The sequence below is a fragment of the Hordeum vulgare genome, chromosome 1H (genome assembly GCF_904849725.1).
Source record: "Hordeum vulgare subsp. vulgare chromosome 1H, MorexV3_pseudomolecules_assembly, whole genome shotgun sequence".
In the NCBI taxonomy this organism is placed as follows: domain Eukaryota; kingdom Viridiplantae; phylum Streptophyta; class Magnoliopsida; order Poales; family Poaceae; genus Hordeum; species Hordeum vulgare.
In genome coordinates, this window is record NC_058518.1 from 2,258,578 (window position 1) to 2,270,125 (window position 11,548).

Here is an 11,548-nt window from a genome sequence, read left to right on the forward strand (position 1 = left end):
TGACCACCTGTTGTACCACCGCAGGAAGCTTATCCCCTTGTAGACAATCCCCAATCCTTCTTCCCAATTCCCACAAGCGCATGATCATGATCCTGATTTGGTCAACCATGTCATGCACATGCAAAAAATTTAACTTCTTCACCTTGTTGTTAAAACTTTCTGCCAAGTTGTTGTTGATATGATCACACTTGATGGCAGTGTTAAATCCTGACCTATACCATAATAGAGAATGGTAGGTGTTCACCCATGGACCAAACTCAGGGCATGCTCTCGTTATCTTACCAAGATGATATGAATGTGTTTGTTTAGTGTAAGATCTTGGTGCTGGCCACATGCGATCATATTCTTCACCTCTGAATTTTTTGATAAAATTCATCCACATATGGAAGAAGCACTCCCTCTGCTCACAATGGGGGAAAACATTATTCACTGCATTTTCTAGGCCTTTGCATGCATGTGTGTGGACTGCCAAAGGTGACACTAACCCTATGCATCTTTTCAACTGCATCAGGATCCTGTCCACGAGACCTCTATCTCTGACTGAAACAAGCCAATAGCAACAGGGAACATCCAGTTGTGTCCATCCAAAGCATTGTAAGCTGCCAATTGAACATTCCACTTGCCAGTCAAAAATGACGACTCTATGCTCAAATATGGACGACACCCTGCCTTGAAGCCATCAATGCAAGGCTTTAAAGCCATAAAAAACTTAGAGAAAAGCACACTTCCATCCTCTGTTACCTCGGCATCTATCTCCACAACACCGCCCGATGACCTCTTCTTCACCTCAGCTTTGAAATTATAAAGCATCCTAAAAGTATTTGCCGAGTCACCATATAATTGTTTCATTGCCCTTTGTTTTGCCTTCCACACCGTGTTATACTTCACCTTAATGGGGTATTGCTTTTCCAAGTCTACTTTAAGTTTCTTTGCAGTAGTGTTTGGTTTCTTGGCTAAAATAGGAGTGATCTTTTCCGCAATCCAAAGTTGTGATGTCATGGTTGATACCCTCTGTGAACAAGTATGTTGGTATGGGATTTGATTCACCCTAATGGTACTTCCATCAGGTTGGCGTCTAGCAGATATGCACCACTTGCAAGGGTTGACACTTCCATCAAAACCTCTATAGCTTGCATAAAACTTCTTTCTATCAGTCCACTTAGTCTTGGCACGAAACTCATGTTTGGCTGCATAAGTTCTGAAACACATCCTAAACTCATTCATGTTTGGGAACAACTTTCCCACTGCAATAACAGGGTTTTCCTTGTCATACACATTTACCAACTCATCATCATGTGCATCATCTACATCATCTGCAGCACCTTCCATCAGCTGTCCATCCACATCTTCGGTTCTATGTCTGGTAGCATCAATATCAGTAGGCATACTAGATTCACCATCGTTCCCCTCCTTATCTTCATCAGCTACTGGAATGCCAAAAAAATTGGCCATCTCAATGTCATCCATTGGTGCAAGGACTAAATCAGTTGGGTCATTTAATTCTACTGAATTCTAGTCAACACAAACAACCCTTGCAACACCATCAGTGCCCTCTTCTGCATGAACCTCCTCACGTAATACTGTCACTTCACCTGTACACATGGGCATTATCTGCCTCTTTGAAGCCCAATCATCATCTACCATCTATGAAGCTAACTCTGAGGGCACATATCCAACCTTAGAATCTGATTTCAGATCAACAAGCTCTGCATGAAACATTGTCTGTTTGGTTGTCCAGCTATCTTGTCGATCGATCTCATCAACCATCTCTTCACCATCCTCAATTCTCACATACTCTCCTTTCCAATTATCAAACCGTAACAATGCTACCTCTTGCTCTGGATCCCAAAAAATGCTCTCCCCAATTTTTTCCACCACATTCTTCACGGCCTTCTCTTCCATGCTCTGTAGGTCTTGTGGATCAATCTCTGCAAAATCAACCTCCCACTTCACAATTGTATCTCTCTCTATGTCCCGCATGCTACCATCACCTAGCTTCGCCTTAGAAGGAAGAAATTCCACAGTGAATTCCAACGTCCGAGCACCACCACCCCTATTTGTCAATGGCGGGACAGTGTGAGGTGAGCTAGCGGGAGCAGACGAGGCACAAATCGCAAAGGTTGGAGAGGATGTTGTCGTCTCCGGCGGCTCCATCGCGGTCAGCCCCCCTCCCCCCACCCAAATCTGGATCAAATCGACAAAAAATAGAGGGAAACACAAGCGATGCAGTGAGATCTAACAAGGCACGGAGGAGAATAGGACAGGGTTCTGGATTCACTTACCACAGCCGCCGCCGTCGCCGAGAACGAAAGCTCCGCCGCTGATGTCACCCAGAACATAAGCTCCGCCGCCGCCGCCGGGAACGAAGATGAGGGAGCAACACAGGTTCAGACATGGGTACCCGTTCAGACAGGCACATGCACACGTTTCACCTGATGCACTGACAAGTGGGGCCCATAACTAGATGCACTGCCAAGTAGGGCCCGCACTTACGTGGATAAGTTGTGGGTCCAGCCCCTAATAGCTAATGAGGGCATCAGTTCAGATTAAGGGTCATGTCATGTCTGGGCTATTTCCTCGCTCAAAAGTGTCGCATCAAGGCAATTTGGACGAATGAGGTCTCACTCCTTCCAATTCACCTCAGACGTGTCGCATAGGAGCTGTTGACCCCTCCACCGAGATACTACCTTCTTCTTCTCCACCGTGTGTCTCATTTCCTTCTCTACCAAATACACCGCCACTACATACTCCGATCTCCATCCGCCGCCACCACCATCACTGGAAACTCCTGCCGTCGGTCCCCTTCGCCAATCCGGAGCACGGATCCATGCCTCGCGCTGCACAGCGAATCCTCCTCCTGCCCCTCCTCCTCCCTTGGCGGAGTCTTCTCCCATGACGAGACCGACATCCCAAGGCCGGCGCCACCGCAGAGGAAGTGTGTCGGCGTGTGCCAACGGTGGTGCGGAACCTGGGTCACCGAGATAACCGACCGGCACACCCACGAGAAGATTTGGAGGAAGTATAGACGTATCTCGACCCTTATCAGATGGCGAAGCAGGTGACCTACACCTATGACCGCGAGTCGAGGCGCTTCCACGGCGTGGATGCACACCTCAACTTTCACGACGGCTGCCCGACACGCCGGATTTGGGGCCGTCGATGCCCAGGTGGCCACCACACGCAAAATTCTAGAGGCTCCGAGGCACGTTTGCGTCTCGAGAGGGACCGCGCCGAAGAGGACTATAGGGAGTCGCTCCGTCGGAAGTTCCCGCATTGAGTCGAGGACGATGACGTCGCGTTATAGGCGTACCAGGCGCGCGTCGAGGAGCACTGCCGCATGTGAAGGATCAGACGCGGGAGCCGCACATCAAGGAGGAGCGACGCTATGGGCGATTTGGTGTGGGGCCGTCCGGTGGTAATGGTCCCTCAGGTGTAGAGCCGTCTACCGGGCCGCCATTCATCGACCTCACCGACGGCAACTACGGTGACGAATCCGATTTCTACGCCGGAGTTGATTGTAAGGGGCTAGCGGCCTAGTGCACCGATAGTGAGTAGTCCATCCATTCCAAAATATAAGAGGTTTTTAGATTTTTCACTATGGACTACATACAGATTGAAATTAGTGAATCTACACAGTAAAATACATCTAGATGCATACGAATCTGAGAAAATAGAGAAATGCTGAAACATCTTATATTTAGCAACGGAGGAGTAGTTGAATAAGTTGTACTTTAAAGTATTAGGTCTAGTTTGAACTAGTTTGAGGTACTATGATCTAGATTGAATCAAGTTTGTAGTTGTTTAGGAACTTGTTTGAATGAAGTTAAATGAAAAAATATACTCCTGTATAAGGAGTGCAATTGATGTTAAGCTCCTCCAAATTTTGCGGGATCGGCTAGATATGCCCGTAGAGCAAAGTATAAGAAAGAAATAGATGTGTAACAAGTATAGTAGAATTGATAGTCAAGTACACAAGCACGAGATAGATTATTGGCGTGAAACAAATTATTGGCTCATGTGGTGAATAAAGTCACAAATACTACTTATAAATCATTAAACAAAATAATCATATATATTACATTAATAATATCTTGAGGTGCCAAGTGCTCATCAGTTCCCTCTCATACATTCTTTTTCTCCAATACTTGGCAGCTCTTCCGTTCATAGTTGCAAATTAATTGCCTCAAGCATTTTTTAAGGAGATGTATCCGTTGTTGATCATCCACTCCATACTCCAGTGGTTGCTAACATGCTTGTACGACCAGTAAGCCCATCCAAACGTGGCTTTCCGATACACAGCCATCTGAGCATTTGCACACCGTTGGAAGTCTTCCTTGGAAGCACCCTTTACCTTCCACTCAGCCACCCATTCACCTGTACAAAACAAGACATGCATCAGTTATTCTGGACCTACTTTTCACGTGAAACACTAAAGTTCAGGCTGGAACCGTGCATGATCAAAGGATGATCTAACTACCACAAACTTACCAACAAAAGTGGGAGGGCCATCTGGCTTTGTCATAGTGCTCAAATTACCGGCGATCTCTTTGTTGACGAAATCGATGTTCTGCTGCACATTGGATTTGTCCAACTTGGGTTCGAACACCAGGTAGTGGTGCCCGTCAAGGACGGTTCTGCTGAACGGTTTGGCAAAATCGACGAGCTCGTCCCAATCCCCTTCAATTCGGTTGGACATGATCACATAGGCCGTAGGCGAGTGCTTCCTAACAGCGTTGTAGCCCTGTTGGTAGTATCTTTTCAGGCTATCTAGGGACACAACACGCTTCAACGGCTCATTCAGCAACTCCACCGCCAGGAGGCTTGATCTCCTGGCATACCTGTATGTATATCAAATGCGAAGAAGGTTACCAAGGAGATCGAATTACCCAGCTACTTTGCATGATCTGAGAACATAAAAACCATGTTTTCTTAAGTAAAATGATAATAACAGATTGTTATACAGAGACCTTGCTGCCAGGAAATCAATGACTTGCACTGTTTCCGCAATGTTGGGGTCTCCCCAGGTCTCCGAGCCATCCCTACTACCGCCGTGCTCCCAGGGGTTCTGCCCCCCAGGTGCTGCATGTAAGTCTATGATCACGCCAATATTGTGCCTCCTGCTCATACATTTTCAACAAAACACATGTAATTTCCCAAAAAGAAGTCCAATAAAAACATTCATGTTTTTTGAAGACTACATATGTATCTATGTACGTACTCTGCCCATGTGAACGCGTTGTCCAAGGCTTGCAGAGAGCCTCCGACGAATGGTGCTGGAGGGTTGGGGTCGCTGGCGATCCACCACCCGACTGGGATCCTCACTGCATTAAGGCCGTTTGCCGCCATGAAAGCGAAGTCGCGTTCCACGATATATGTGCTCCAATGGTCCTGTCAAGCATATATGGAATCAACGAACTTGAAGTACAAGAATGATTGATACTTATCATGTGAGTTTAAGAAAATTCTACATCAAGATCACTTGAACTTTCTGCCACTAATATGCTATACCCTGTATCTAGGAATATTATGGAGAAAATAAAAGAGGTCTTTCAGCATACGTACATTCATGACCTGTGTAGCCGTATCTTTGCCATAGCCATTGCAGATCTGGTACTCCCCTTGGAGCACCGGCCCGACGATGGTCACCGCAAACACAGAGGGGTCGTCGTCGCCCCATTTCGTGCTCTTGACGAAGTCGGCCGTCACCGAACCATCTTCGTTTGCCTACCGTGCCAGAAATGGAAGATATGTAAAGTTGATGAATCTTAGTAGGGTGTTTTTTCTTTCATGAAAGATAACCTTCGATGCAACTCGTGGTTGTAATAGTCATTGTCAATGAAAGAGTAGGTAACTTTGCCACTGATCTGTCGTGCAATCAACTACTACTAATGAGTGGAGTATTAAGTTAACTTACCTGTAAGAAGGACCCATTGGGTGCTCTGATCCTCATCTTATTTTTGTCAGCGTCATTGCGCACCAGCTGGAACGTCTCGGACTGCCCCGGCATGGAGGCTGTGGCCACCACATTAACGCCGGCCACGGTCACGAATTGGTTCTTGAACACCTTAAAGTTGAAGGTGTTCTCGTCGATACGCCAGAGCTTGAAGGTCTCCCAGTGGGAGGCCGAGAGCCGGTTGGCGACAAGTGCCCCGCCGCCCCCATTCTCGGCAGCCACAAACCCCTTATGTGCCATGGACTGGAACTGCACACTCGTGCCATCCTGATTCATCGATCCAAACCGGAAGAAATTAAGCAAGATGGGATAAACATGACATTACAACTAGACGAAGGAAACAAGTAGGTGAATTACTTACGAGGAGGTCTTTGTTGGGGATGCCATCGAAGAGGGAGGGCAGCCCCTTGACGATGGTCACTGCAAACACGGAGGGGTCATCGTCGCCCCATGTCGTGCTCTCGCCGAAGTTGGCCGTCAATGAACCATCCTTGTTTGCCTGTGCTGCCAGCAATGGAACAGATTGATGACTCATACTAGTTTGGTTATGTCTAGCCGATCTCTCAAAATTTAGCCACCTTATATGCGTCCTTATACTTTAGAGGAGTATATTTGCTCCTCTAAAAAAATGTGGTTTTCAACCGGTCCCGTATATTTTGCGGATCAAACAATTTATTCGACTTACGCATTTCAACAAGCACTTCTATGACATGTGAGTGGCAATTTAATTGCATCTGCACAATGTTCTGAGACAAGACGAGGCCTAATTGAAATAGGGATCTCGTCAATCTTTTAAATAGTGGATTCCTTTAGCCACAACACGTTCAAAATGGGGCTAAATCGGAGCTAAATGAGGCTATAGCGAAAAATTGTACATACATGAATTCCTTTAGCGACAACACATTCAAAAAGTTATAGCGGGCTATTTAAAACTATGAATCTAGTGCGCTATGTGCGGCCGGGGGAGGGGGGCCAGGAGATCCTGCCGAGCTCGGCGACTGCATGCTGCCGGAGTTGCCTCCGGGAGCATCCTGAGGTAAGGTCGATCGTTGTGCTGCTCGACCTCATAGTACGCGGTGGAAGCCGGCGTTCATGGTTGTGCACAAGCCTGACCGCCCGATCGAGGACCTCCTCCTCCACTACTATAGCAGTACACCATGAACCCAGATATCGTGGTGCTCCTACAAGAATCCTGTTGCTGCTCATGGCGCCCTTACTATGGACGGGACGCCATCGGCTAACGAGGCCCTACATAGCGGGCGAAGCACCAAGAAGGGGTAGTAGCGAGAGTAGTAGTCGAGCAGGGCACCAACAAGGTCGCCGACTTGCCAGGTCGACATGACGGGAGTGGCTGAGTATATTTATTAACAAACCTAAACGTTTTGAGGAATCGGCTAGGTGGAGTTTAAATTAGTAAAACGAAATTTTTACTCCACTAAACGATCGATTATAAGTGATCATCTAGAGATGGCCTTACATCGTGAAAAGATAAGTAACTTTGTACTATGCAACTTGTGGTTGGAATAGTCTTTCATAGCCAATGAATAAAAGATAGGTACTCACTTAGCTTGCTAGCTACTGCATGCATGGCCCATGGATCCCTCGTGCCATTATTAGTACGTCCTCAGAATGAGGACAACTACTACTACTGAGTGGAGAATAAAGTTAAGTTACCTGCACGAAGGACCCATTAGGTGCTTTGATCCTCATCATATTCTTGTTTGGCACCAGCTTAAACGTCTCCGATGGACCCGGCGTGGAGGCCGTGGCCACCACATTAACGCCGACGACGGTCACAGACTGGTTGTTGAACACTTTGAGGTTGAAGGTGTTCTGGTCGATCCGCCACAGCTTGAAGGTCTCCCAACCGGAGGCTGAGGCCCGGTTGGCGACCAGTGCCGCCCCGCCACCGTTCTCGGCAGCCACGAACGCGTTCTGTGTCGCGGACCTGAGTTGTAGCTGCGTGCCATCCTGCCTCATCGATCCAGACCGACATAAATCAAGCAAGAGTTGATGATCCTAACATGACAACCAGACGAAGGAAACATCTTTGTGAATTCTTTTCTTACCAGGAGGTCTTTGTTGGGGATGTCGTCAAAGGGGGAGGGTAGATCCTTGACGATGGTCATCACGAACACGGAGGGGTCGTCGTCACCCCAGGTCGTCGTCCTCTCGCGAAAGTCGGCCGTCATCGAACCATCTTTGTTTGCCTGTCGTGCCAGCAATGAAGATGTGTAACATTGATGACTCTTAGTTACTAGGTTTTTCTCATGGAAGATAACCTTCAATGCAACTTGCGGTTGTAATAGTCATAGTCATTGAAAGAGTAGGAAACTTTGCCACAGTTCCGTCGTGCAATGAATGAAGAGGTCAACTAGTACTACTGAGTGTGGAGTATTAAGTATCCTCAAAAAAAGAGTGTGGAGTATCAAGTTAAATTACCTGCAAGAGGGACCCATTGGGTGCTCTGATCCTTATCCTATTCTTGTCAAAGTTGTGGCGCACCAGCTGGAACGTTTCCGACTGACCGGGCGTGGAGGCCGTGGCCACGACATTAACGCCAATGACGGTCACGAACTGGTTGTTAAACACCTTGAGGTTGAAGTTGTTCTCGTTGATCGGATGGAGCTTAAAGGTCTCCCAGCCTGAGGCCGAGGGGCGGTTGGCAAACAGCGCCGCCCCGCCGCCATCCTCGGCGGCTACAAAACCGTTTTGCGTCACGGACTTCAATTGCAGCTGCATGTCATCCTGCTCCATCGATCGACCCACAGAAATTAGGCAAGAGGAAATTTTGGCATTGCACGCAAGACGCAACAGACAAGGAAAACAAGTAGGGTAAATCGTTACCACGAGGTCGTTGTTTGGGATGCCGCCGAAGAGGGACCGCAGAATCCAGCCATCGGTGATGATGGACACCACAAACACGGAGGAGTCGTCATCGCCCCATGTAGTGCTCTCGCCGAAGTCCGCCGTCACCGTACCATCTTTGTTTGCCTGCCGTGTCAGCAATGGAAGATATGTAATTTTGATGAATCTTAGTAGGGTGTTTCTTTCATGAAAGATAACCTTCTATGCAACTTGTGGTTGTAATTGTCATTGTTAATGAGGGAGTAGGTAACTTTGCCATTGATACCTCGTGCCATCAATGAAGAGGTCAACTACTAGTATTAAGTGGAGTATTAAGTTAAGTTACCTGCAAGAACGACCCATTGGGTGCTCTAATCCTCATTCTATCCTTGTCAGCGTCGTTGCGCACCAGCTCGAATGTCTCCGACTGCCCCGGTGTGGAGGCTGTGGCCCCCACATTAACGCCGGCAACGGTCACGAACTGGTTGCTGAACACCTTGAAGTTGAACGTGTTCTTGTCGATCCTCCAGAGTTTGAAGGTCTCCCAGCTGGAGGCCGACGCCCGGTTGGCGACAAGTGTCGCCCCACCGCCATTCTCGGCGGCCACGAACGCGTTCTGTGTCACGGACCTGAACTGCAGTTGTGTGCCATCCTGCTCCATTGATCGAGACCAACATAAATTAAGCAAGAGTTGATGAACATGACATGACAACCAGATGAAGGAAACATCTTGGTGAATTATTTTCTTACCAGGAGGTCTTTGTTGGGGATGTTGTCGAAGCGGGAGGGCAGGTCCTTGACGATGGTCACCACAAACACAGTGGGGTCGTCGTCGCCCCATGTCGTCGCCTTCTCGCGGAAGTCGGCCGTCACCGAACCATCTTTGTTTGCCTGTCGTGCCAGCAATTAATGAAGATGTGTAACATTGATGACTCTTGGAAGGTTTTTTTTCATGAAAGATAACCTTCAATGCAACTCATGGTTGTAACAGTCATTGTCAATGAAAGAGTAGGCAACTTTGCCACTTATCCATGGTGCAATTAATGAATGGAGAGGTCAACTACTCCCTTCGTCATGGTTTAGAAGGCATACACGTGTACACGTGTATTTAGGTCATCAGTTTGACTTATATAAATTATATTATTTAACGTAAAAATTATATTATTATAAATCTAATGATATAATTTTTACGTTAATTAATATATTTTATATAAATGAAATTAACGACTTAGATACACGTGCATTCCTTCTAAACTGTGACAGAGGGAGTAGTACTACTGGGTGGAGTATTAAGTTAATTTACCTGTAAGAGGGACCCATTGGGTGCTCTGATCCTCATTCTATTCGGGTCAGCATCGTTGCGCACCAGCTGGAACGACTGAACTGGTGTGGTGGCGGTGGCCACGACATTAACGCCGGCGACGGTGACGAACTGGTTGCTAAACACCTTGAAGTTGAAGGTGTTCTGGTTGATCCGATAGAGCTTGAAGGTCTCCCATCCTGAGGCCAAGGGACGGTTGGCGATCAGCGCCGCCCCGCCGCCATTCTCGGCAGCCAGGAACGCGTTCTGCGTCACGGACTTGAACTGCAGCTGTGTGCCATCCTGCTCCATCGATGCACCAGAATAAATCAAGATAATGAGGATGGCATTCCACCCAAATTAAACGAGTGAAACAGCCCTCGGTGATCGAATTCATTAATTACCAGGAGATCTTTGTTGGGGAGGCCATCGAAGAGGGAGGGCAGGATCCAGCCCTCGGTGACGAGCCAGTTTCCGAGGTTTACCGACCGGATGGGGGGACGAGGAGAAGCCGGGTTCGCCATTTTCGCTGCTACAGCAGTTTCTCTTTCTCTTTGATGTGGTCTTCTTGCTAGTCTAGTCTGGTCGGTCTCGCTGCTTAAGTAGGAGATTATTAAGTGGGTGGGAGAACCTCCATCTCCATGTGGGCGCAAGTTGGGCTGCTAAACCGTGTCAAAAGAGGCCACTTGGTTTATACAAGTGTCAACTACTACTACTCAACTATATCCGTGTCAGAAGAGGCCACTTGGTTTATACAAGTGTGAACTACTACTCAACTATATGGAATGCGTGAACCGCTCGACCACTCCAACTATATGCCTGCTGGCTTGTCCCTTTTTTCTGATTGGTCTGCTCTACTACTCCGCTCGCCTCTAATCCTAAATAATTCTCGATCGTACGTTATAATATGAGTTGTTCATTTGCATCAAAACAAGAACCATACATGACAACTTTATGTATGTCAGAAACACCGCTCGCAGTCTCCATCGCAGCAAAACTCCGGCTCTCCTCATAAAGCTGGACATTGCCAAAGCTTTCGACACAGTTCGCTGGGACTATCTACTCGACCTTCTGCGCCGTCTCGGCTTTCCTCCTAGATGGCGTGCTCTGCTATCCAGCCTCTTCTCCTCGGCCACGTCTAGAGTAATCCTTAACGGTATCCCCGGTAAGGACATTGCTCACGGCCGAGGACTTCGCCAAGGAGACCCGCTATCCCCCCTGCTTTTCGATATCGCCATCGACCCGCTGCAACAAATTCTGGATAAAGCAACTGCGTCTGGTCTGATGAGCGAAAGTCCTGGAGGTTCACAACATCCTCGGATCTCTCTTTACGCTGATGATGCTGCCATCTTCATTGCCCCTTCGGTGCAGGATATATCCTGCCTGGCAAATATTCTTCAAGGCTTCGGGGAGGTTACGGGCATGGTGACCAATGTGGCTAAGAGCTC

General features: G+C 47.7%; 1 protein-coding gene across 1 annotated transcript; it reads right to left on the reverse strand.

The window, feature by feature from the left end:
- Window positions 1–3,931: 3,931 nt before the first annotated feature.
- LOC123400975 lies at window positions 3,932–10,761 on the reverse strand. The gene is made up of 15 exons (XM_045095030.1): window positions 10,505–10,761; window positions 10,104–10,403; window positions 9,551–9,691; window positions 9,147–9,452; window positions 8,801–8,947; window positions 8,396–8,701; window positions 8,023–8,163; window positions 7,628–7,924; window positions 6,315–6,452; window positions 5,915–6,220; window positions 5,563–5,724; window positions 5,219–5,388; window positions 4,968–5,117; window positions 4,489–4,838; window positions 3,932–4,374 (listed from the first exon to the last, which is right to left on the reverse strand). Exons 1-15 carry the CDS (start codon window positions 10,622–10,624, stop codon window positions 4,184–4,186), a joined length of 3,225 nt encoding a protein of 1,074 aa, XP_044950965.1. The 5' UTR covers window positions 10,625–10,761; the 3' UTR covers window positions 3,932–4,183.
- Window positions 10,762–11,548: the final 787 nt, after the last annotated feature.